This window comes from Galeopterus variegatus, unplaced genomic scaffold (assembly GCF_000696425.1).
Source record: "Galeopterus variegatus unplaced genomic scaffold, G_variegatus-3.0.2 Scaffold2178, whole genome shotgun sequence".
Classification (NCBI taxonomy): Eukaryota; Metazoa; Chordata; class Mammalia; order Dermoptera; family Cynocephalidae; genus Galeopterus; species Galeopterus variegatus.
Genome location: NW_007728289.1, coordinates 24994 through 52597, shown reverse-complemented (window position 1 = coordinate 52597; position 27604 = coordinate 24994). Strand labels below are relative to the sequence as shown.

The 27604-nt window shown below is 43.8% G+C and overlaps 1 protein-coding gene across 2 annotated transcripts in view; it reads right to left on the bottom strand.

Annotated features, from left to right (window-relative positions):
• Positions 1-27604, bottom strand: part of PCNXL2 (pecanex-like 2 (Drosophila)) — a 120824-nt gene that overhangs the window by 69892 nt on the left and 23328 nt on the right. For both annotated transcript variants that reach the window (XM_008580854.1, XM_008580855.1), the window contains exons 3-4: positions 17991-18099; positions 12839-12968 (exon numbers count right to left, since the gene is read on the bottom strand). In XM_008580854.1, coding sequence (XP_008579076.1) covers positions 12839-12968; positions 17991-18099 — 239 coding nt within the window. The remainder of the gene's footprint in view (positions 1-12838; positions 12969-17990; positions 18100-27604) is intronic.

Sequence of the window (27604 nt, the reverse complement as noted above, 5' to 3'; positions counted from 1 at the left end):
TTTTTCAGTGTTGGGAGTTTTTGATTATTGATTCATTCTAGTTACTTGTTATACAGGTCTATTTAGATTTTCTATTTCTTCAGTAAGTTTTAGCAGGTTTTGCACCTTTTTCAGTGTTGGGAGTTTTTGATTATTGATTCATTCTAGTTACTTGTTATACAGGTCTACTTAGATTTTCTATTTCTTCAGTAAGTTTTAGCAGGTTTTGCATCTATGTTATCTAATTTGTTGGAATACAACGGTTCACAAACTTCTCTTACAGTCCTTTTTATTATGTAAGGTAAGTAAGAATGTCCTCACTTTTATTCATGATTACAGAAGTTTGAGTCTGCTTTTTTTCTTGGTCATTCTAACTAAAGGTCTGTCAATTTTGTTAATCTTTCCAAGGAGTCAACTTTTGGTTTCATTTACTGTCTGTCTGTCTGTCTCTCTGTCTGTCTGTCTGTCTCTTTCTCTCCCCCCTATTCTCTATTTTATTTATCTCCACTCTAATCTTTTTATTTCCTTCTGACTGCGTTCTTTGGGTTTAATTTGCTCTTCATTTTTCATTCTTTAAGGTGGAAGATTAAGTGATTGATTTGAGATCTTGCATATTTTTTAATGTGGGCATTTACAGCAATGCATGCCTCTCTGTGCACTGCTTTTCCTACATCCATAAGTTTTACTACATTATATTTTCATTCATCTCAGAGTATTTTAAAATTTCCCTTGTCATTTGTTCTCAGACCCATTTGTTGTTTAAGGGTGTTTTGTTTAATTTACACATACTCGGGAACTTTCCAGATTTCCTCCTGTTATTAATTTCTAATTTCATTCCATTATGGTCCATTGTATAATTTCAGACCTTTTAAATTTATTGAGGTTTGTTTTATGGTATAGCAGATGGTCTATCCTGGAGAATAATCCATGCACACTTAAAAAAATGTGTATTCTTAAAAACTTCTGCTTTGCCAAATACCTGGTTAAGAGGATGAAAAGAGAAGCTAGCTACAGATGGAAAGAAAACATTTGAAAAACTCATATCAAACAAAGTACTAGTATCTAATATATATAAAGAGATCTCAAAACTCAACAGTAAAAAACATGCAGTTAGAAAATGAGCAAAAGACCTGAACAAACATTTCCCTGCAGAGAATCTTAAAATGGCAGATACGCTCAAGAAGAGATAGTCAAAATTATTAGGCATTAAGAAAATGCAAGTTAAACCACAATGAGATATCACAGTACACCTCTCAGAATGGCTAAAATAAAATAAATAAATAAATAAATAAAAACACCAAAATGCTGCAAAAGATATTGAGAAACTTGATCTCTCATAGATTGCTGGGGGGATGTAAAATTGTATAACCCCTCTGGAAAACAGTTTGACAGTTTCTTAAAAAAAACAAAACCCAAAAACCACATGACTCGGCAACTGCATTCTTCTGCAATTATCCCAGAGAAGTGAAGACTTATGTTCGCAAAAAAACCTGCAGATGAATGTCCACTCCAGCTTTATTCATAATAGCACCAAACTGGAAATAACTCGGACGTCCCTGAGTGGGTGAGTTGTCCAACAGTCTCTGACACACCTGCACGTTGGAACTACTCAGCAACCCAACAGAACAAATTGCTGATACATGCAACGAGCTGGATGGATCTCCAGTGAAAGTAGCAATCCCAGAGTTTAAATACTGCACGACTCTATTCAGATAGCATGGTTGCCACGACAAAATCATGACGGAAAGCCAATTAGAGGGTGACAGGAGTTAAAGAGGGGGTGCAGGCCAAAGGAAGAGCATACGGCCATACAAGGGCAACAGAGATCTCCATGGTGACGGAATGTTCTGTGTCTTGAATGTATAAACATAAAAATCTGGGCTGTGACAGTTTTGCAAGATCTTGTCATTGGGGGAAACTGGTAAAGGGTACATGGGATCTCCGTATAATTTCTTTCAACCACACGTGAATCTACAATTAGCTTAAATTTTTTTAAAATTAGGGGCAGAGTATTAGCTCAGTTGGTTAGAGTGTGGTGTTATAACGTTATAAGGTCAAGGGTTCGGATTCCCATACCAGCCAGCCATGCAAAAAAAAAGGAAAAAAACTCCATAGCTAATACCGTAGCAGGACTGACTTTAGTGACTACCACACACGCCTGGGATTCTGATCTCTGACCCTAACTTGTTTATACCTCAGATTAGGATGACTTCTCTCATTTCATCCAGAAAAATCCAAGATTGTTCTACATTTTAAATGCAGGATATGAAGTCTGATTATTCATTCACTGGAATGTCATAAATATTTAGGGGTGAAGAGTGTTTCTTATTTTCCCGCAAGTGCAATTAATAAAAATAATAATAATAAAAAATCCAAGTTACATGGGATTGGGCAGAGAGTCAGCCAAATGCGGAACTGACTAAAGGCAGAGGCAGAGGACCGTGACTGATCTGTAAGGACTACATGACAGGGGCACTTCTGAGCTTTCTCCCACGTGTCATTTGCCTGATTTAAGATTTTGACTTCAGGGTGTCTTCTTCTGTAGAAAGAGGCCCCATGTCGCTGGTGTGAGTGTTTTATTTGGAGTTGCAGGTGGAATTTCTCCTGGGGATGATGACACTTCTATTTTCTTCATTAGTCACCCATGGTGTGCTCAAAATTAAGACCCGGGGTTTTGATACGTGATTCCCCGAACAGCAGAAAGGAAAGACACTCTTGGCCATGGAACTGTAGTAATTTGTGCAGCGCCACAATCTGCCCTGAGGAGCTAACTCAGGTGCTTCTGTCTTCACGGCCATTTGTCCCCAGAGAGGCAGCGACTTGAGACGACATTCTCTGAATCCGACGCCCGGCACAGCGCTGCAGTTCTGCAGTCGAGCGCTCCACGCTGGGAGGGACCTCCCTTTCCTGTGACTATTTTCCCCATTCCCATAGCAGAGCACTCCCACCTTGCTCGCATTAATTCTTAAAATATGGTGCAAAATAATTCCAGCTAACACTGTGCTTTGCGTTTGACAGTCATGTCGAGGCACCTTGGCAGATCATTCACACCTTGGCTACAGTCCACATGGAAAAGTGTGTCACATGCAAGTTTCACATCTCATGTTTGCATTTTTTATCACGTTGGACCTGCGGCAAAATAATTTGGCTTGGAAACAGGTCGGGGTGGAGGTGGGCTGCAAGAAGGAGATGGCAACAAACCTGATTTCTGTTTCTAACCTGGTTTCTGATTTACTGAATTACCTAAGGGGTGTCAAGGAGAGAATCGCTGCACTCTTCTGACCCCCCATTTTCTGAGTGTGTAAATGGCAAATGCACATAGCACAGGACTTTCTGTAGGAAATTTAAGCACAGAGCCACGTCTGTGACTGTCCACTGCAAGATGACCAAGCAACCACGTTAGTCTTGCAACAGGCCGGGTACCCGAGTGACAAAGAGCAAACAGAACACAGTTTGGATAACATCATCATGAGAGCACAGCTGGGCATGGATTTTTCTTTTAAGCGGGGGAAAGGGAATAGCATTTTTTATTCTGACAATGTTTTACATCTGTTTTCAAATTTGACTTTTCAAATATTAGAATAGGTCATGTCACATCTTGGCTCCATGAGCACAGGGACAATAGTCAACAGGACATCAGCTCGATCGCCTCGCCCAGCCATCCTCCACCCTCAGCAGCTTTTCCAAAAAAAAGGGTTCTTTGAATATGGTGAGAAAACATCCTTAGAAGCCTTCTCCAGTGGCTCTTGTTTATACATGATGATTAGAAAGTGAGGGTTCTACCATTCTGGACTGCTCTTAAAATTAGGCCTTGTAAAAACTCCTTCGTCGACCCACATAAGACCTTTCTTTCCTTCCCTCCCTGCAACCTCAGAGGAGACCTTTCTCACAGTCTTCCCTGATGGCAGGAAAATAAGCTCCAACTGTGCCACCTCTAAAACAAATAATAATAACTTTAAAAAGCAACCTACTAAGACATTACAAAATTGAAAAGAAACATAATACATTAAATTGCCTTTATTTTTATAGGGTAAAATTTTTTCCCTCATTCTCATGTATGTGATTATTTTTACATTACTGGTCATTTTTCCTTTAAAAACAATTATGAATGGCAGCATCTGTCTACTTAGATGAGTATTCGGAGAGAGCCAAACAGCAACCCACACATGAAAAAGCATTACAAACCCCATGGAGTGGGATAACGACAGAATATTTCCAGTATGACAAGACAAAAGAAGAGTATGGATTCCTATGTCCACATTATATATTAATTCTGCTACTCTATCAAGACTGTTTTCCAAGAAGCAGCAACTATGCATAAAGCCCGGGTAAGAGGGTCTTTGCTTTCAGTAAAGAAGGATTAAAGTCAGTCCTGGAAATATGCTCAGAGTAGCGAGACTAAACAAGCCCCACATGCTTATCAGAATCCTGTGGAACGAGCTGTAATGCACCTCAGATGCAGGAGACCCCCAGAACCCAGAGCGGCTCTTGGAGAATGGGCACACACCACAGCAGGCCCTGAGCACCGGCCAATCTTAGGGAAGGCATGTTAATTACAAGCGCTCAGGGTTCCCGGCCCTGGGGACTGAGCCCTCACTGTCCGGATTCCCCAATCTGCCTGGTAAATCTCCTGCACCCCATATACGAGCATTTGAGCCACATGGGAAAAGGGTTTGTGACAGCGTAGACTTAAAAGCTGCATGTTTCCTGCCTGCTTTTGTTTAGAATAAATCAGCCCCATCTCCAACACCTCCCTAAAAGCTGGAAGTGCTAAGGACCCTCCTGCACCCCCTTGCAGTGACTCAGAGCAGGGATTTGTCATCCTGCTGTGCTGGGCCCACACTGTCCCTGTCATCCATCAGCCTGAATCACCCACAGGCTTCTTCCACCTGCCAGACAGGTGGCCACCGGACTCCTTCCTGCAGGCTCAGGGCCTGCCTTTCACCTCTGAGCTGTAGAAAGACTTCAGCTGCTCAGCAAAATGTAACAGGATAATGCACAGTAGGCTCAAACCAGAGCCATCCGAAAAATTCATCACACTGGAGTTCCTCGAAAGCATTGTCCTTCTGAAACATATCTGCATAACAGCTCATCGCGACACCTCAAGTGTCAAACCTCACCCCAGGTCTGAGTGTGAGCCCCACAGATGGGGCAGGTTGATCATTTAGTTTCTCACAGGAGACAGCATGAGTACAGACCTGAAATTCACCAGCTGAGGAGGTGGGAGGCAGAGAGGGAAGATGGGAAGACTGGCCTGAGTCACAGAGCCCATCCGCAACAGAGCTGAGGAACCTCTGACTCCCAGGAGTCTGCGCCTGGAGCTCTCCTGCCGCTGAAGGGTCTGCAGAATCCTTGCTCTAAGGACTCAAAGAGGCCATCCCTGGAGTAAGGCACATTCAGAGAGCAGCCTCTGGGCCCCAGGCTGTGACCCACCTTCCCTTCCAGACAAGCCCCGCCAGCCACATGAGGCCCCTGGACAGTGTCTCCCTTTCAAGGCTGTGCTGGGCAAAGGTTTTAACTGGCACCGTCTGACTGTGTGTATGTGTGTATATGGGCGTGTGTGTGTGTGCATGTGTGTGCATGTGTGTGTGTGCACGTATGTGCGTGTGCGTGGCATGTGAGAGGCTTCTGGACATAACAGAAAGTGCTCAGGGCTTGGGATAAGACCAGACCTGGGTTAATATCCAGGCTCAGCAGCTCATTTGTCCTGTGACCTTGGGCAAGTTATCTCACTTCTCTGAATTTCCCTTTTCTGATCTGTCAGATGAGAAAAATAAAACTGTACTTCCAGAGGGGGTGTGAGGAGTAGAGTGAATACATTAGAGAAGATGAGCAGGTGTTCAATAAATAGGAAAAGACGAGGTTCAGTATCGTCACTCCACACTGCTGCTTTGCTCTGACTGCCTTTATTAATGCCGTTAATAATAAAGATCTGGGGCCCAGCACACTCTCGGGTGTGGATCTGAAAACTCTAATAGCCTTAAGACGACTGATGAAGGAGCTTCATGACTTTTATCTCAGCAGTAACTAAACCAGCGTGTCAAATACATATAAATGTGTTGAATCCTTTGCCACAGTAGGTCCAGGCACCTTGCAGACATACCAAATCAATTACGGGTAACTTAACTGCAAGTTGAAATATATAAACCTGCCTTGCATAACATTAAAGGGAGGACAAATTTTAATTATAGGGCTGCATTTTACTACTAACCCATAAGCCATAATAAGTTGCCTGCTTTGTACTTACGAAATAAATCGCCTTTTGAGAAGCTCAATGGTTTGCACAAAGATCTTACAAAACACCCTTAACACAGCTCTGTGGGTAGAGAACATCCAGAAAAATCCTTGTGAAAAAGTCAGAAAATAAAGTGCGAAGTTGAGAACCACTTATTTTCACTGCCCTAACCGAGTCAGGCATCCTGTTCCTCGCCATTAGCAAATCGTGGATGAAGACGCAGGTGTGACAGGTAATCCCACCTGCAGCCGACAGGAGGGGACTGGGGAGGTGAGGGACGGTGTGACTGAGACCCAGCCCCACGGGCCAGGATTTGCATTAGAACCAACAGGGCGAGGGCTGACAGAGGGAAGAAAGGCACATTTCCCCTCTTCAGAGAGCCACACACACAGACAAGACCGGGGTGCTGAAGACTCGGCCTGGCAAACGTTTAGTACGATAATTGAGAAGTTGGCATCTTAAGAGGTATAAATGAGAGCAGAACATCTGGTTCACAGAAGCGGGCGGGACAGGAGGTGGGGGCTGGGGGGGAGGGGAGGAACAACCCAGAAAACATCTGGATGCCCAAGGTCTGCACCGTCTCACACAGGAACGGTCGGGGCTCTTTAGCCTGAAAAGGAGGCTGGCAGAGGGGGAAGGGCTGCCTTTGACCCGGCAAAGGACGGCTGTGTGGCGGGCAGCCTCAGGCAGGGCTGCTCCAGGGCCAGCAGGTGTACCCAGGTGACAGCACAAGGAGCCCAGAAGTGTGATGATGCAGCTCACAAGGGCTGCGCAGTCGGGTATGAGATCTGCTCCTCCAGGGCTGAGAAGAGGCAGAGTGTGCCCCTCTCGTGGAGAGCATGGAGGACGTGCCACAATTCCCAGGGGTCCACGCCACCCTCACGTCTACAGTGCAGACCCAAGAAGGGGCTGGAACACAACACAGCGTGACTTGTGAGAGCTCACAGGGACCAGCCGAAACATTCAGCCCGTATCTTTTTTGCTGGATAAGCCACAAAGTGGTGGCACTCAGAGATCCTGTTATTCCACCGAGGCCGAGGATCGAAATCCACACGGTGCCTGAGGGGAACACTGGCGTTTCTGGCGCATCTCGCAGCACGCTGGCTGCAGATGTGATGTCACAAGGTCTATGCACATGTCATTTCGCTGGTTCATATGACTGTGTCGTGCCATTTCAGTAGGTTGTAGGGAAACCTAAAATATGTCTGGACAGAATTGGATGAAAAGTTGAATGAGAGAAGATAGGAAAATAGAGGAGAGAAAAACAGGGCCAGGACTGAGGATGGAAACGTCTGCAGAGACGACCTACACATTTGCCCCCGTGAGCCACGTCTCACTCGGTGCTTACAACCTCTCGGAGGCACATGGAGATGGTTTCCCATTTTACAGATGAGCTAACTGAGGCTCATGGCCTAAGCAATCTCTCAAACACCTGACCGAGCGTATGGGCTGGGATTTTAATCGAGGCCTGATCAACCACGCAGCAGGTGCCATCTTGTGTACCGACCCCATCTCCAGAATTGCTGGGGACTAAGTTGAGCTGCTTGTCCTCTCGTTGACTGGGGCAAGTCCAGGGACGCAGCATGGAGAGTGGACGCCTCTGCAGACCAGCCACAGAGCGCGACTCCTCTGAAGCCCGGCATGGCGTGCCCACACAGAGATACTTAATGCATGTCTGTCGTAAAGGACACTGTGACAGAGCGATGTGACATTTCAAAACCCATCTGGAGAGTATTCTAGAAACTTAACAACTATGAAAGCTGTATTTCCCTTTCAGCCGTTACACGTTTGCATGTGTTTTACGGTTTGTAGAAGATTTTTGACTTCTAGAAACAAAATCACTGTTCCTGGGGGTTTTCACTCTTTTAGGGAGCTTCAGATCGGCAACTCCCTTAGGACAAAGATGCTCGCTGAGATGACTGGGCATGTGAGTCCTACAGCTTCCAGTCTAAACATTTGATTTATGTTAATGACAACATTTGGTTACTTAGTGAACGTTGATATGCAAAGAGAAGGATGACAAATCATGACACTAGAATGTGTTTCTAAAGCTTTCTCAAGTCCTCTGGCACAGGAGAGGTACAAACACAAGCACTGTCATTACAGAGCACTGGCTAGGTTGTCTGTGATTCAAGGTGGGCACCAGGCAGAGCTCAGAAACACAGATCTTAGAGACCTCATTTGTCAAGAGCACATAAGTGTAGCAGTGAACTTCCTAGTTCCAGCAAATGCAAACTCAGATGAGATTTCCTTTCCCTCTGGACATCATATCGTTGGACTTAATTCATTTAAGAAATATTTTCATTATACCTACTATGCGCAGGGTCCCATAGGGACACAAAGATGGAAAACAAATGAGTCCAGAATTGAAGGAAACCTACAGCCTACACCAGTCCTGGGTAGGATCTACTGATGGCCATCGTAGCAAATTTATTTTCCAAAGATGACTGCTATCGTACTTCTCATCATACAATTTCTTCTAGAACCTCACCCCATATCCATCAAGAGGGGGTTGGAGATTTGCTTGTAGACAATGGAGCGAGACGATATCGAGGCTGCAGAGCTTTGGTGGCTAGGTCAGAAGAAGCCATGGGACGTCCACCTTACTCACCAGGATGCATGTGCCAGAGCCCCGTGGCCGCCATGTTCTGAGGAAGCCCAAAGTACCACAGCCCAGGACCACATGGAGAGGCTCTGAGACCACGTGCAAAGGGACAGAGATGTCCAGCTAGTCCTCAGCGAGTCCGGTTCTCTGCTGTTTCAGTCCCAGCTACCATCTAACTGCAACTGCATGAAAGACCCCAGATCACAACTACTCGGCAGAGCCCGTCCCAAATGCCCGACCCATAGGAACCACGAGAGATACCGAATTGCTTGTTGTTGTCTTAAGACACTAAGGGTTGTGCTAACTTGTTATTCAGTACTGGATAAGCAGAACATAACAGAAGATTGTTATAGGGATTTAGGAAAAGGGAGAAAACCTCTAAGTAGGTGATCAGGACCACTTCGCAGCAGAGTCACCATTTAAGGCGGGCTTTGGCGAGGAGGTGCAGATGGGTGATGGAAGGAAGGTTGCTGTACGTGAGGGGAACAGCCAAGGAGAGGTTGGAATGAAAAATCCACAGTAGGTGCCATATGGAAACGTGTTGTGGGACATGGGCTGGGAGGTGAGATTAGACCTGAGAAGGGTCTGTATCTGGACTGTGCATTAGGGTAGCCTCTGATCCCAGATCGCTATTTAAATTTAAATGAATTAAAATTAAATAGAATTAAAAATTCAATTCCTCAGTCAGAGTAGCCACCTCTCCAGTGCTCAGTAGCCACGTGTGGCTGGTGGCTGCTGCATTGGACGGCACAGTCACAGAGCGTTTCTCTCCTCCAGAACTTCCACCGGACAGTGCTGATCTAGGTGGTATTTTTACCTGATCCTCAGGCCCAGGGGGGGGTGAGCCTGGGGGGTGAGCCTGGAGGGGTGAGAGGCATGTGACAGCTGTGTTTTAGGACAGTTAAGCTGGAGCTATGAGTGGGAAGATACTCTCGAGAAGGTTAGTTAGGAGGCTAAGGTCACAGGGCAGGCAGGGGACACGTCTGTCATCTGCCCCACAGAGGCTTAGAATCAGGGGACAGGAAGCCTGCAGTCTCAGGACAGGCCAGCCAGGGGAAAACGGACTAGCCAGCTTTATCAGGAAGCTGGTGATGTACTTATCCCTTCCTTAGAGTATTAAAATGGTTTTGTTACAGGCCAGGGCTCACTGGAGACCTGAAAAAACCAAAGTCAGCTTTCAAAGACCCGGAATAAAAACCGAGGGACTGGAAAGTGGGGGAGCAGGGAGGGGAGGAGGCCCAGGAGGAGGGACTGTGGGTGACACCCAATCCCACCCCGGGCTGGTGGTGGCAGCTCACTGTGATGAACGTGCTCACCAAAGCTCCGGAGGAGAGTGTCTTTGAGACACCTTTTAACTCAGTGGAACAACCAGTAAGAAACGAGACAGATTCAATTACACTAACTGACCACTCGTTTGTAACAGACTGAAAAGAAGGTGATTAGAACAGTCACATCTAAACTCTCCAGGAAGAACACTAGGAATCATCAGTATTTGATATTAAAAAAAGAAAAGAAAAGAAAGTTTGAAATAGATCAGATGAGCTCTCCAGGGTGTCTGCAGGATGCAGATGAGAGTCCCTGCCATCTCCTTCCCGGGTGTCCAATGCAGGCCGAGCTCTGAAGCACACAGCTTTCTGTCCTGAGGCTGCCACCAAAGGCAATGACAGACCTCAGCAGACTGGATTTTGCACCAAGAGCTCCTCATCCCAGTGGAACAGAAAATTTTCTACAAGTTGGCTCCTTCAGAGAGACCTAGCAAAACATGGACATCCTTACCCATGCCACAGACCCTGAAGTCCCCTTCCAAGCCACGAAAAGGTCAGCCAAAGGTAGACCCCCTCCCACATATACCCTAGTGCTCTGTCATGTTATGTGTCAATGACAAAAATAGACCGTAGCAGAGTCAATACTATGTGGGACTGAATAAGGAAACACACAAATCCTGCTCCAGAAACCCACGCATTCAACCCACATAAACCCACAGCTCAGACCCAAACACATCACCCGGAAAGGGCAGCTGGGCCGTGGACGTGAGGGCGCCACATGACAAAGCACGCAGCCCCGTGCAGGTGTCAGGGTCCTCCAACAGTGCCTCTACACAAGGATTCCTCCACAACCCTTTCTACTGGGACGCTTAAAACTCTTTCCGACTCAGCCGGGACATGTTTCGCTTATATCAAATCTTCCCACACCAGAAAGCCTGATTCCCTGTCTGAGAATAGGAGATGAGACAAAACTGTTTTGCACTGAGGATCAAGTTTAAAATATTTTGTACTTTCCCTCCCTGGAGAGGCAAAAGTCAGAGAGAATGCCACTCCCCTTGTTTACAAACCTTTGCACTTTCCAGAGGTGTGACTGTCAGAGCTCCAGAAGGGTCCCCCGCATTGTTTTCTCCTAGAAAAGCTTAAAGACGAGCTGATACTGGTAGTTTTCTTTACTTTCTGGCTCTGTAAACATGCATATCACTTTAAACAAATGCCAAGACGCAACCCTGTTTATGTGTAAATTTCAAGATGACTACACTTTTATTGCAAAAAATCCACCTGTCTTAGAACACGAGAAATCTGCCAGGAGCGCTGTGGGTCTCCCCCACCTGCTCGTGGTCACCCAGCACTGGGGCTGTCTGCTTTGATTAATTTTCTCCTGAGGAGGACACACACTCAATCATGGTCAACACCTATTAGCACAGGTCAGGGCAGGGTCAGGGACTTCTTTGCAGAGCAGTCGGGGGATAATCACACCAGCTCAGGCTCACGTGGTGCCTAACATGAGCCAGGCCCTGTCCTAGGTGCCTCATGTATTTTAATTCATTTTCTCCTCCCAACAAATCCACGAGGTAGGTCCTATTATTTCACCCCATTTTACAGAGGAGGACAAGTGAGGTCCGTGGGGAGGTGTGAACCCGGGCAGGCCACAGCCCAAGGTTTTCACCACTACACCATCCCACCCACATGAGAACAATGCAGATTTTATAAACCATCTCGCAGGAGAAACACGAAACCACATGTCCCCTAATTTAATGCCCCTGTAAGGCATAAAAGGTACATGGTAAAGTGCCAGAGATCTGCAGAATGTAAAAGCAATATAGAAAAAGCTTAGGGCTTGGATGCAGTAGCAGGGTGTGGATACTCAATCAGGGCACAGGAGACCTGAAGAGGCTGTCCAGCCCAGCATGCAGCATCCGACAGACCCTGCCCCGGCTGAAGACAGCCCGGCTCCCACACCTTCCCTCCTCCCCAGCCATCAAGTCCTCCCCGCACAGAGCACGAGGAAGTCCTTAAGATGACTTAGTGAACCATGACTCCCGTCCTCTCATCTGCCCTTAAAAATGACACCCCTAAAGACAGCCCGGCTCCCACACCTTCCCTCCTCCCCAGCCATCAAGTCCTCCCCGCACAGAGCCCAAGGAAGTCCTTAAGATGACTTAGTGAACCATGACTCCAGTCTTCTTACCTTCCCTTAAAAATGACACCCCTGCTCCCTCCCTGTTTGCTTGAGGAAATTTATGTCTGGTCCAAATAGTCAAGAAAGAGTGAGTAAATCATTTTCTACCAGTTGCAGGGTGCTCAGAAGATCAGTTTCCATTTTGTGTAGAGCTGTGAGGGGCGTGTGTGTGTGTCTCTGTGTGTGTGTGTGTGTGTGTGTGTGTGTGTGTGTGTGACTGCGTCTTAGGACGCTGACAGAAGGGAAACCCAGAGAAGGGAAAGGCGACATCCAGGGGCAATCTCAGCACAGCAAATGACACGAAGACGGCTTGTTGAACACCCGTTCCTGGGTCAACCCCTAGAATGTGGCAGCACAAACTAGCATTTCCTTCCTGGACTAGTACCCGATTGCAAATGTGCAATTAGTCATGTTTCTTCTGGAGCCCTGAAACCCTGAGCTGAGTCAATGAACCCAGGACGTCAACCAGGGACAGGGTCCCCGCCCCACAGCAGGTGAAGCCTGGAGCCAGGACCTTCTCATGGAGGAAGCGTGAATCTGAGCAAGGCAAGTCAGCATCGATTTTAGGATCTTACTTGTAGTTTTTCTCCCAGAATTTCACCGGCCTGACATACGATGTGAGGAAAATCACACTCCCAAGAAATGGGCTCAGTGGAGTGGAAAACACGGACGTGGCAAACGTCTGAAAGAAAAGCAGGGCAGAATCTGAGAACGTTGAGTTAAGGCAAAAAAATTTACTCTGTTTTTAAAGATCCTTTCAGATTTTGACTCTTTTTTCATTAAAGCCGTTTTCTCACCAAAGACAGACAGGAGACCATACACTTAATCTCTACGTACAGACTTGGACATATGAAACTTTCAGGCGTCTCCTGCTAGTCCCCTTCCACCACCGTGTAAACCAAATGATTCTCATAAAATGCCCAGCGGTCTCAGTCTGACTCACAGCAAAGATGTAGCATCTAAGGATTGAAAAGAACAGTTTCTTTTTATTAAGATATCATTAGCTGGACAAAACATACCACGGTACATTTACTACAGAACTGAGTAGCTTTGTAAATAATTAAAATTAAATTACCCTTCTTAACACGAAAGAAACAGCACTGTTTGGGAAGGTATCATCTCTGTTTCTCAAAGAATCTTTTCCCACTATAAAAAAATATAAATATACATATATACTGTTCATATGTAGATCATACGCTAAACAGCAACAGCTCGATGCAAGTCACGTCTGGTTTATAAGCTAAACAGGTGCACACATGAAGTCACGGTGTTTGGAGGGCAAATCGCCCCGTTGGCACCTGTGTGAGTGTCTCAGTGACTGGCATGTCTGGGTTTCACACACCCTGGGTGATCAGAAATGCAATTGCTCAACATTAAACTTAGAACAGCTGTAGCTTCTGGCCTGAGCCTGGCCCATCTCTGGAAATTGGGGGGTGGCCGGGGGTGCCAGAAGCAGCAGTTTTTGCTCTGAACACGCTGGTCCCTCCCTAGCCTCACCCCATCTCTGCAGAGCTTCTCGCAGCTGCCAATCACGGCAGCATCAGGGCGGTGTGGGGGTCTGGCGGGCTGGTGGTTGGAAGAATGACAGGGAATATGATGGCAAGACCCCATGGGGTGGCAGGGGTCAGCGGGGGGCCGGACCCCAGGTCTCATGTCTGTACATCCTTCCACATCCTGGGGGGAGGACGTGGACTATTCTACCACAGAGGCTGATCTTCCGGTGGCATCACTGTCACTGCTGCACAAATTGGGGTCTTATTTCTTTAGCCCATGTTCAAAAAGTTCTGGCAGGAAATAAAAAAGAAATACTTGGCACAGACAGGAAGACACTATCTCATCAAAAAGCAGGACATAGCAGGGGTAGCCCAGGCCTCAAAGAGCAAGCCATGTGGCAGGGTGGGGTGGAGATAGGGCTCCTAAATACCCTATTTACATGTCAAATACAGAAAGGGGGGCAGCCTCGTGCTGCCCACACTTTCCCATGCATTTTCCTAGATTTAAAATCAGATTTTTGCTTCAAGAGTAAATGTATCTTTTTTTTTTTTTTTTGCCTTCTATTTAGTCCCAAACATCTTCAGGAGTGAGATGACATATCCTCCATTAATAATTCATGCCAGTGTTGAACTGTGTGGGCATCCAAAAGATCTCTCCTGTGCTGCAACTTAAAACCAAGTCTTTCTATGTTGACCCATGTTCAAATGGAGAACCACAGAGCACTGTGCTCCTGGGACGGTGCTCATCACCTGTTCACATCTCTTTGTCTGAAAGCTGAAAATACCTAAATCTTACCTAAATATTTCTGCCACAAAACACACTAAATGAGCTATGTCTCTTGTCGCTGGACAAGAGGATTGCGTGGAAGATGTCGCCGAGCCAAGGTATTGAAAACACATTAGAAGGCAGAGACCAGTCGGAGGGGACGTTCCCAAGGGCGTGTATGGGGGACAGAGGGGGAGTCTCACATCAGGGGACAGAGGTGCTGGGGCCTGGCATTGTTATTCTTTTTGATTCTATAATTTCTCCAAAGATTATGCTGTATGTTTTTTAAATGCCAGAGACAATTATTCAGAAATTGAGAAGGAAACTAGCGCTAGACTAAAAATAAAATTTGGTGTGTAGGAAAGGAAATGACATGTAACAGGCAAGTGAGAAGGATTGAACAGATGGCCTCAGAGGCTATTTTATTGGGGGGAAATTAATGAAGAAACAGCACACTCTGGGCAAATACAAAAGACCAGGACAATTACTGGTAAAGCAGTGCCAAAAAAGAGGGTCCCCAAGAGCAGGGGGCACACGAAATTCCTTCTTTGTTTCTGTCCAAGAAGAGGGGGGCGACTCGTTTAAAAGCACATTTAAAATGAAAACATCGAGGTCAATAATTAAAAGACAAAAACCATCAGAAGCTCAAAGGATGAACTAAGTAGAAAGCTGCTTCCCAACATTCGCACTGAACAGAGATCATCTGGCTAACTCTGCCTCGTTACTAGAAAACAGCGGTCTTGCATGCTCTGCATGCATATCACAAGGGTGAGCGTTCCCATCTGTCCCTGGAGGTTACAAGCTCAGAAGCCAACAGAGGCTACCGAGGGAGAAAACAAGCTCATGCTGGAAAAAGCAATTTACCAAACAGTGCCCCGCTGGCCTAAAAGCTAATTCAATTCCGAAAAGGAGCAAATTAGTCCCTTCTCAATGCCAGGATGAAGCCCGCAGCCTCTTAATAGAGTGATAAGATAATTAACGTTTCAAAATTAGTCAAGATCTAGGGCTGACATTTAGGAACTCGGTAGCTTTGGGTGGCATGTATATCCAGTTTTCTCAACTACTTATTTCACTATATTCTGAACAGTGGGACGCTGGATCCCAAGTAGCAAATGTCTGCCTTTATGGCTGGGCAGGGATGGGAGGTGTCCTTGAGTCAGGGGAGCAGGTGAGTCCTGGTCAGGTGTGACACAGCAGCAGAGGCCAGTCTCCAGGAGGTCCAGGGAAAGGCTCCCTGCCTCAGCAGATGCCACCAACAGGGCTGGTTTTAGGAACAAAGCAAGGGGATCAACTGAGTCTATTAAAATAGAACTATCAAATGCCCCATAAAACCTACATCTCAATGTTTCAATTTCATAAGAGTCTAAGCAGTATGAAAGAACTTAGATTTAACATGCACCCTGCACAAGCTGCGTAGATTCTAATGCTGCTTTTATTCTTATAGGAGATACGACTCTTGTGTGTGAACCCTCAACGAGCAGGTAGGGCAGGTGATCGAAAGTTATGGCTCCCAGAACAGTCGTACTTCAGCTGTGCAACTACAAGTAGTAATCAGTATTACTGAACTCACGCCACAAGGCATAACTAGAAATCCTAAAGGCCCATGTGAGACCAAAGTTATGATCAAACTGGGAATCGTCATGTCAAGTTTTAAATTCTTAGTGCAAATCCTCGACCGCAAATTTGAATTAATCTAATAGTCTTCATTTAATAAACATGCTTTAAATTCTAGGCAGGAAACTTTAGACACAGGACAGAAGTAAATAAAAGTCACCTCAGTCTTGCACCTCGCTGCCTTTGTTTTAAAGGACTCTGTTCAGGAAAACTAAAATTACTGGCATTATAGAAAATGATTGCAGTTAAAGGGAAAGGGTGGGGTATAAATATTTTCCCCCCTTAGCTTGTTCTGCTAAATAACCTTGAAACACTTAAGAAATACCAATGCATGTCTAAGAATAGGAACACAGAACAGTGTTCATTGTGAAGCCAACGCTTGGTATGCTTTAAAAAATGTTTTGAAACAAATAAGCCTGGAGGAGAGCGTTTGTTAAAACTCAGACTACATTATCACTTACTGATTACAACAAGTATGTTTCCCGTACACAAAGTTCAGGTCCCAGAGATTCCTTATGAGTCACCTTAATGAGCCTTATGCAAATTTCATATGAAAGAAAGCTCCAAGTTCTCATTAAAACCAGCTAATAACACCCAAAATGGATTGCCAGAGTTTACAGTTATGGTGCACAGACCTAATGGGTATAAGAATCACCAAGGAAGCTTGTGAAGGTGTAGATTCCAGGACACCACCCTCTGAAATTTGAGTTAGAAAGTATGAGCTGGGCCCAGGAATTGACTGTACGGACTTAACGAGTTCCTCCAGGGATCGGATAAATCAGTCTCTGAACCACTTCTCGGGAAACACAGATTTAGAATGTATGAATCCAGTGGAAAGGAAACACTTTGAGGGCAAATTTTAGGCCTGAAACAAGAATTTTTTTTTCATTAATCTCTCTCTAAAGAGTACTTTTTATTGAATTCTCTCTCTTTGCACTCACACAAATACATAAAATTTGGCTACCTCAAAGTGATTTTTAGAAGCAGCATCTCAAACTTGTTTTGAAGTAAATTAAAACTAATTATCATGATGTAAACGCTTTAAAACATACAAGGAAATCAAGGCTTCTTGGCTAACAGCAGTTACAAAACAAAATCATCTTTTTTTTTGTCTTCAAAAATATTTGGGGCCGGCCCGGTGGCGCACTGGATAGTGCGCTGCTTGGGAAGCGCGGTGGCGCTCCCGCCCGAGGGTTCGGATCCCACATACAGACCGGTTCCCGCTCACTGGCTGAGCGAGGCGCGGGAGCAACGCCGAGGGTTGCAATCCCGTTGCCGGTCCCTGGTCCGGTACGGGCGCGACACTGAGGGTTGCAATCCGTTGCCGGACACGGAAAAAGACAAAAGACAAAAAAAAAAAAAAAAAAATTTGAGTAATTCTGCTTGTACCTAATCTGGGTTTTTGAATATTACTGAAGTATATATATGATAACCGTCCTATATAATAATATGTAATTTAAAATAATATATTGAATGCATCAACCGTATCCACAATGTGTGGTAACAGCAAATCGATTTGTACTATTTTGCGCAAGTCAATCCAATCATTTAAGCAGGAACTTTCCATTTAAAAGACAGGACATCTTAATGCAGATCTGGACATGGGAAATGGAAGGATCAGAAAAAAAATTTTAGTGACTCCTGAATATGAATTAAGAAGCAGGAAGAGTTCAGAATTAAACATCTTTCAAGGCTAAGTGGCCTAAAGGGAATCCAAAGTGCCTCCTCCTGTCCCCATTAAAATGTAATCTTCAAGACTTTAAAATCTTCTTATTGCCAGGGGTCAGTGAAAAGCTTGCATCTGTAAAATGTGAATTCCAGCTTGGGGGGTGGAAACAGAAGCAGAAAGGATACGAGGGATTGCAAAGAGCTGGGCGAACACGTGAAACGAAGAACCCCAAGCCATCTGCCAGGGAGCCACGTAGGTCATGACGAACTGCAGCTTCTGAAGCAGCTCCCTGAGCTGAAAGCAAAAGAAGAAAGAGTCATCAGATGGCAGTAACTGTGCCAAGGTCATTTCAAGGACGAGCGTCGCTGTTAGCAAGGGGCACTGAAACTCTAGTTTGTCCTCTTACTCTTCCCTTCTTTTGTCCTATAGACAATGCAGCCACTGAATGATATTTTAAAACAGCAACCTGCTGGTCAGAAGAAACCCTGCCCGGTTAATCTAAAACCATTTATCATTTCAACCTTTGGATATGGTGTATCGCTCTGCCTCTCTTAGTGGAACAATCACACCTTTGTTTTACATTCTTCAAACGGGACTTTCAGAGGAAGATTCATACACAAGCCTGTCATCATTGACATTGTTGATGTTGTTGAGGCTTTTGTGGATTAATTTCATGTTACCTCTTTTACTGCTCTTGCTGAAGAAAATAGCTCCACTCCACTGAATTGCAAGCTACAAAGTAGGTTAGAAAGCCAAGATAGGCTGTGGAAGCTGTTGCACTGGCTAGACAAGACAGCTCAACGAAAAACTGAGTTCTGGGGCGACAGGGAGAAGGGAGACCTTATGTGAATTAAGGGTGAATGGGTAGGTGTGAACATGCTCATTGGTGCTGGCTGGAGGTTCACACTATACATGTGCCGGGGAAAATGAAGAAGCGTGGGCTTCCTGGCTGAAGACCTCTGTTTTGTGATAAGTGACTGCTGAATCCCAGATGCAAGACTCTACTGCCGTCAGTTCTAGATGCAGTCACTCAGTATCCCATTAGGATGTTCCAAAAAAGTCCACGTACACTCTTCACCCATAAGGGGAACTTCAAATAGTCTTTGTTCCTAGACTGGCTGGCATTTAAGACAATAAAACACATTCATCAAGGCCATGGATGTGAAAAGAGAAGGAAAAATTAAAAATTTAACTTGGCTCAATAGTTCGTACACAAGGGTACTTCAAAAAGTTCATGGAAAAATAGAAATGGAAGATAATACTTTCCATGAACTTTCCAAGTTGGAAAGATTAGTGTTACCCTCCATTTCCATTTTTCCATGAACTATTTGAAATACCCTCATACAGAACATTGGGAGACCATAATGAAAAGAGGGCATGGGCAATAGGGCTGTTAAGGAAAGGTTTAAGGAACCAAGGTGGCCTTTGATTTTGAAACCAAAAGGCGATATGACTCTGATCTGCTCCATGAAAATGTAATGAGGTAAAAGGAGGTCGACCAGAATCCTCCCCAAAACTTCCCCTCCGTTTTGTCTCACCTGATTTTCACACATATCCTAGTTTTGTAGAAAAACTATAATGCAGAATTAAACATTGTTGAAAGCATTTGATAAAATTCAACACCCCTTCATGATAAAAACTCTCAACAAATTAAGTACAGAAGGAAAGTATCTTAACACATTGAAGGCTGCATATGACACACCCACAGCTAATACTATACTGAATGGGGACAAGATCTACAGATTCAACGGAGTTCGCATTGAACTACCAGTGACATACTTCACAGAAACAGAAAAATCAATACAAAAGTTTATACAGAACAACAATAGATCCCGAATAGCAAAGTAATCCTGAACAGCAACAATAAAAAAAAATGTGGAAGCATCACACTCCCTGATTTCAGATTATACTACACAGCTATAATAATCAAAACAGCATGCTACTGGCACAAAAACAGACACATAGATCAATGGAACAGAATCAAGAATCCAGAAATAAATCCACGTACCTACAGCCAACTGATTTTCGACAAAGGAGCCAAGAACATACATTGGGGAAAGGACAATCTCTTCAGTAAATGGTGCTGGGAAACTGGAGATCCACAGGCAGAAGAATGAAACTAGACCCCATACCTCTCACCATATACAAAAATCAACTCAAAATGGATTAAAGACTTAAATGTAAGACACGAAACTATAAAACTTCTAGAGGAAAACAGAGGAAATGCTTCAGGACATAGAACTTGGTAAAGATTTTATGAATAAGACCTCAAAAGCACAGGAAACAAAAGCAAAAATAAACAAATGGAATTATATCAAACTAAAAACCTGCACAACAGAGGAAACCACCAAGAGAGCGAAGCGACATCCTGCAGAATGGGAGGAAATATTTGCAAACTATATATCTGACATGAGATTATTATCCAGAATATACAAGAAACTCAGTACCAAAACCCCCCAAATAATCTGATTAAAAAAATGGGCAAAGGAGCTGAACAGACTTTCTCAAGGGAAGACATACAAATCGCCAACAGGTATATGAAAAAATGCTCAACACCACTAATCATCTGAGAAATGCAAATCAAAACCACAATGAGATACCATCTCACCCCAGTTAGAATGGCTATTATCAAAAAGACAGAAAATAAATGCTGGTGAGGATGCGGAGAAAGTGGAAACCTTCTACACTGCTGGTGGAACCGTAAATTATCGCAGCCATTATGGAAAACAGTATAGAGTTTCCTCAAACAACCACAGAGGGAACTGCCAGGTGATCCAGCAATCCCACTATTGGGTCTATACCCAAAACAACGGAAAACATGTCTATGGGGCATCTGCACTCCCATGTTTATGGTGGTTCTATTTACAGTAGCCAAGATTTGGAACCAGCCTAAATGCCCATCCAGGGGTGAGTGGATAAAGAAAACACGGTGCGTATACACAATGGAATAGTACCCAGCTATAAAAGAGAATGAAATCCTGCCGTTCACAGCAACATGGGTGAGCTTGGAGAAGATTAAGTGAAATAAGCCAGGTACAGAAAGAGAAATACCACATGTTCTCACTTCATGTGTGGAAGCTGAAAAAGTAGATCTCACAGAAGTAGAGAGTAAAATAGTGTGTGGGGGAAAGAGGTGGTCAATGGATACAAAAGAGGAGATAGGACGAATACGATCTAGTTTTCTCTTGCAATATAGGGAGACCACAGTGAACGACAAATTACTTTATAGCTTCAAGTAGCTAACTGAGAAAATTCTGAATGTTCCCAATGCAAAGAGGTGACAAACATTTGAGGGGACGAATATGCTAAATACCCTGATATGATCATTGCGCACTGTATAAACGTTCCCAAATAACACACTGTACTCCATAAGTATGTAAAATTATCACGGGCCAATTAAGAAAAATAAATTAAAATAAAAAAAAAGAGAAAGAAATAGAGAATAGAATAGTGGTTAGCAAAGGTCGGGAAGGGGACGGAAAAGACTGTCCTTTCCCCAATGCACGGGGAGAGGTTGTAAATGAACAAAGCTACAAAATAACAATTGCATAGGAAGATAATTCTGGTGCTGAAGGGAGATTATAGCTAATACTATTGAATTCTATATTTCAAGATAACCAGAAAAGAGGCTCTGGATCTTGAATGTTACAACCACAAAGAATTGGTAAAATGTTTGTGTGACAGATGTGCTACCTACTCTGATTGGATCATTATACAATATATGCATGCATTGAAACTACAAATTGTACCCCATAAAAATGCACAATTATGAAAAATAAATTAATAATAACAAAAAAACCACTGTCAGGTGGGCTGTAGAGATGAACCAAGGATCAAAGGTCTCTCGAAGGCAGAGCAAACATATAGAATCCTTGGAAGTCACAGACATCGGGTCAGGTGCGGAACCCCTGGGGTCTAAATAAGCCCACTAGGGACTCTGGTTACAAAGCTGATAATGAGCTTTGGGTGACAGCTGCAGAATTGTAGGCAGAGAGCAGAGGAGGGTGGGGTGGTCTAGGGGGAGAGAAGGAGGGTAAGAATGAAACAGGGAAAGTGGGGAGGATGAAGGGAGGGCCTTAGAAAAGAAAAGAAGAATGGAAGAGAAAGAAAGGTGACACGGTTGGACTTGGGGAACTAAAAAAGAATGTGACTTCTGGGAAAGGAAAGCAGGTGTTCGTCATTTGCTAATAACTTTTCTCTTTCCTCTCGTGCACTTTCATCAACCAGGAGGGATGATCTCAGTTGGCTTCCGAATTGTCTTAGAAAGGCCACTTTGGTCTTAATCCTGGGGTTGGCTTAAGCCTCCTGAGTTCGTTCTGGAGGTGACTCCACAGCCCCAGTGCCCTCGAGAGTCTGACAGCTGAGAGAACAGCACTCCACTCCGGCACGTCCACTTGAGGTCCCATCTCTTAGGTCCCCATAAAATACAGTCTTGCCCCCACTGACTTGCTCTCTAGCAGTCAATAGGTGACGTGTAGAGGTGGACAGCTCTCGCACAGACACTCCACTCGCTTCTCTGAAAAGGTAGGATTTCCTTTCAAAGCCAGCATCGCGTCCTTTCATTCCCGCCACTAACCCAAGCAGAGGAGGAACGTGTCAGTTACTCGAGAGAAGACATTCAAGCACGTGACTTGCGGGTCCCATGCAGAAGTCTGGAGAAGTGGCGGTGGGCTCTCTGGCTCGCCTTGCCTCACCGGCCTCTAGCAGACAAAACACCTCTGGACGCAAAACCCTCTAGACACCCCACTGTTAAGAATTCTCTGCTGAGTTATTAGGAAGTAATCATGTGACTCACGCCTGGGTGAGAGTTCTAAGCATGAACAAGGTTGCCCCTCACAATGAATCGTGGGTTATGGAAAGTTACTCCTGTTGGGTTTTCAGGGGATTGCTATATCCTGGGAGGCTTTTCAGCCACCTTCTGAAAAAGCTAAGTAGGTCAGGCACAGCAACGACAATCAGACAGGCTGCCCCAGGGAAAGCCTCATCTGCAAGTTTAAAGCTCTAACAAGTTAAACTTCACTGTATTATGATTACATGAATCTATTACAATCATTTTATGCTTAGCCCAGCAACTTGTATTTACACAGAAGCAAACACAGTAATCAGGCATCTAAGGGCTCCAACACCTGCTCTAGCTGCAGCCAAGGCCCCAGGTGTCTTCATTCTTTTCTGATGTGCTCTATGCCTTGTTTTGCTTGGTTTTATCATGACTATTGTGAAGAACAAAATGTGTGCATTGTAAAAGATTTTCAACACGAAGCTTATCAAACGTCAGAAGACTCTGCTGTTCTCCATCACAGAGGCCAGATCTTCCAAATGTGAGATCTTATACACCTACGATTCCTCCACAACACAGGAATTTCATGCTCCTCCACGCAGCCCACCAGAAAAAGGACGTTGTGTGGACCCATCAGATGGAACACAGCGCGGTGTTTAGGAACATGGGTGTGAGGCATGCTGCCTGAGTTTGGGTCCCAGCTCCAACGTGTTCATAACTTTCCACATCTGTGAAATGGGGTGGTAACAGTACCTCCTGACAGTCGTCTGAGGATTAAAAGGCTTCATCTTTGTTAAAAACTCAGAACAGTGCCTGGCAATCATAAGCATTTAAGAGTTTAATCAGAGTTTAAGTAAATGTTAGGACAAGTGGGTATATTATCTTCAAGATGTACTCTGCTCACAATCTGGTAATTTTAGAGCCCTCTTCCCCCCAAAACTGAAGCTTACCAAGTCCCCGCCGTCTCATTATTCAGAGAAGGAAACCAGGCTCAGAGACGTTAAGTACATTGCTCAGGTCAGCAAGTTATCAGCTCATCTGAAACCAGAGGTTGACGTTCCTGATTCTCCATCCAGTGATACATATTTCCCTCACCAAATTTTGCCATGTCTCCTTGAGGGCCTGGGCCTTCTGCAAACTACAGCGCAGTAGAAATCTGCCTGACACACAGCAGCTGAGGAAAGGCCTCCCTTGCCCAAGCCTTCCTGCTGACAACAGAGGGCCAAGATCACAAGCATTGACATGACAAATTATGGCTACAGCAACTATTAGGGATTTGCCCTTCCATGCGCACAGTGATGAAGGACCCTGATCTGTCCCTGAACACCCTTTTCAGTATAAATGTCCGATTAGTAAAATATGACACCACCCAACAAGCCTGCTGACATTCAAGGGATCTTAAGAAGGCAGCCTGCGGGGTTCCCTGAGCTGCTTGAATACACAGCTCCAGGAAGACTGATTTAGCTCACAGGTTTTATGTTTTCTATTTCTGTGAAGAATGTCATTGGTATTTTGATGGGGATTGCATTGAATCTGTAGATCGCTTTGGGTAGTATGGACATTTTCACAATGTTAATTCTACCAATCCATGAACATGGAATGTCTTTCCATCTTTTGATGTCCTCTTTAACTTCTTTCAGCAGTGATTTAGAGTTCTCACTGTAGAGCTCTTTCACCTCTTCGGTTAAATTTATTCCTAGGTATTTCATTCTTTTGGTAGCTGTTGTAAATGGGCTTGGTTTCTTGACTGATTTCTTTTTCTGCTTGTTCCTTGTTTGGTGTATAAGAATGCTACTGATTTTTATGTATTGATTTTGTATCCCGAAACTTTACTGAATTTTTTTAATGAGCTCTAGGAGTTTTTGGTAGAGGTTATGGGTTTTTCATGTCATCTGCCAACAGTGACAATTTGACTTCATTTTTTCCAATCTGGATGCCCTTTATTTCTTTCTCTTGCCCGATTGCTCTGGCTAGTACTTCCAACACTATGTTGAATAGGAGCGGTGAGAGCGGGCATCCTTGTCTAGTTCCTGTTCTTAGCAGAATTTCTTCTTCACACGTGGAGAGGCATGGTCCAGGTGCAAAAGACTCAACTTCATATTTTCCCTATACACTCTGCCTTCTCTTCAAGGGTGAAATCAGAGGAAAGAATGAAAAATTTCTGCATATCAAAAAAGTGATTTCTAAGCATAAAACCTAAATATTGATCATCGATGAGGAAAGTGGATGAACAGGCACTTTATGTACCACTTTAGGCCATTGTGTATAAAATAATGAAACATTGAAGGTAAGAGTTAATGGAAACAGCCACATCGCCACCTTCCCCCAGAGCATTTCATTGAACTACTTTAAACAGAAATCCCATTCAGATAAGCTATGTACTTGCACCCCGTTAGACAGTTCGAGGCCTCTGTTTTTATGAAGCTCATCTCACTCCTAACATTCTACTTCCAAGATTTTAAATCTCAGCCTTATTAAAATGCACAGTAAACTTCAGAAGTTACTTGAGTATGACTATAAGAGAAAACAAAGTCATTTGGGTTTTTTTCCACTAAAAATACTCAAAAAAGAGTAAAGAAAGTCACGATGGAGTAATTCGGGCTTTTTCCCAAGAAAAGATACTGTAAATTCTCTCATTTCAAATGACCTGCTTTGGAGACGTCTTTTCAATTAGGCATAGACATGCTGTCATATCTCTGCTATAGACAGGAAACCCAATCTGCATTAATCCACAGACCATCTTAAGAGAAGTGGCACCAAAGAAAGATGACCCCAAAACATTTCATTGCTAATACATTCTGTAATAAGGCACATGCCAGCTTCACTCTGGGGACTCCCTCTGTCCCTCCCCCAATGAAAGAGCATGGTAATACAGAAAGGCTACCATCCACTATAAAATTCATTTAAATCTAAAAAGCTGTAATTTTTAATTCTAAAAATTGAATTAATCAACAGCTCAAAAGAAGGGAATAGTCAGAACCAAAGAGGCAATTTAAAATAAGAATGGTGTATCTGAACTGTCACCATGCCTACCCCAAGTGGACACAGACATGGATATGGGCCTTAGGAGCCAAGGACTTGGGTTTTAATAGAGTTGAAGGGCTTCCATGTTCACAAAGAATAAATCAGAAAAGCCCCATTCACAAGTGCTGGGAAAAAGAGAAGCAAATCGCCTTATTTCTACTGTAGGGTAGATAAAAATCTGTCATACACAATACACAGAAACCTCAAGCCACCATAATGCAGGGAAGTGGGATTTACACTTAAACTACTCCTGCAGAGCAGAAATGTACAACCAAGAAACTAATATAAAAAGTAGCAGAGGATGGCAAAACTTCCTTGCCAAAGTAAATGCAAAAACAGTCTTGGGCCGGCCCGGTGGCGCACTGCTACAGTGCGCTGCTTGGGAAGCGCGGCGGCGCTCCCGCCGAGGGTTCGGATCCCACATACAGACCGGCCACTCACTGGCTGAGAGAGGTTGCGATCCGTTGCCGGTCACGAAAAAAGACAAAAAAAAAAAAAACAGTCTTTAGGAACACTTCCACCTCAGAATATATTCATCTCCTACAGAAAAAAATAGCCTCCCACTGAAGATCAGTCCAAAATAAACATTTAAACCTACACCGGGAAATGACCAAATGAAAAAAACAGTAGACGCAACACACAGGATAACTAGCATCCCATGAATTCGAGGTAATACAAAATATATGAAAGAGTCTAAATAAATGATTTAAAAGCTTACAGGAAAAAAGAATAATAAGAGCAGCATAATATGAAAAATGACACAGAATTGATAACAAGTTGCCTATTTTGGAAGTAGAAAAAAAGTCATTGAAATGAAACCCCTAGGGGATGGTTAAAAAGCAGATAAATTACAGCAAAACAGAAAATCAGAGAAATGGAAAATCTGAGTAAAATACCTAGAACACAGCACAGAACAATAAAAAGATTTTTTTTAAAAATGAGAGGTTAAGAAAGATAGAATAAGGAGATATACATCCAACTGGAGTTCCAGGAGGACGGTCTAGAGAGAAAGGGGAGAGGAAATATTTAAAGAGTAATGGCTGAGAATTATCCAGAATTGAGGGAAGGAAGTCCTTGTATTTCAAAAGCATATTAAGTCCTGTGCAGGATAAATAAAAAGAATCCACACATTACTGCACGTGATAGTGAAAAGTATAACATCAAAGTCAAAGAGAAAAAAATCTTTCCTACAGACCACCTACAAAGGAATTGCAGACAAACGGCTGACTTCTTATTAGCAAAAATATATGCTGGAAGAAATATATGTTTTTAAGAAATAATGTTTTTAAGAAAAAATGTTGTTAAGAAAAAAAAATACCTATCAAGTTAGAGTTTTGTATACAACTGTAGTATTATATAATTTTGAGATGGAAATAAAGACCTTTGTAAACAAAGACTGAAAATATGTACTACTTATAGAACTTGGCAGAAAAAAAAGTTGAAGAATGTACCTACAGCAAGAAGGAAATTTACCCCAAAGGAAGAAATGACATGCAAGAATCATGGTGAGAAAAGAAACGGCTAAAATGCTAGGATATCAATATGAGGATTATTACAAAAATAATCATAAAGATAATGACTTGTTTGAAGGTGAGATCAAGTACTAGATATATCAAATATTTGAGATGTGAGGGTAGATTTGGAGTTAAAGTATAAATTTCTTGTATTGTTTGAGAGGAGGAAAAATATTTTAATTAATTTCATATGCTAATCAAGTATGCTTATTAATAATTTAAGAGTAACTACCAAACCACTGAAGTTTTCAAACTTTAATGTGCATCGGAATCACCTGGAGGGCCTGTAAAACAAAGAAGCTGCCTCCCACTTGCAAAGGTTCTGACTTAGGAGATCTGGGATGAAGCTCCAAAATTTGCATTCCTGTAAACTTCCAGGTGATGCTGATGCTGCTGGTCTGGGGACCACACCTTGTGAATCATTGCACTAAATGACCCAAAACTCAATATTCAATTCCCAGAGCACTAGTGGGGGGGGGGGGAA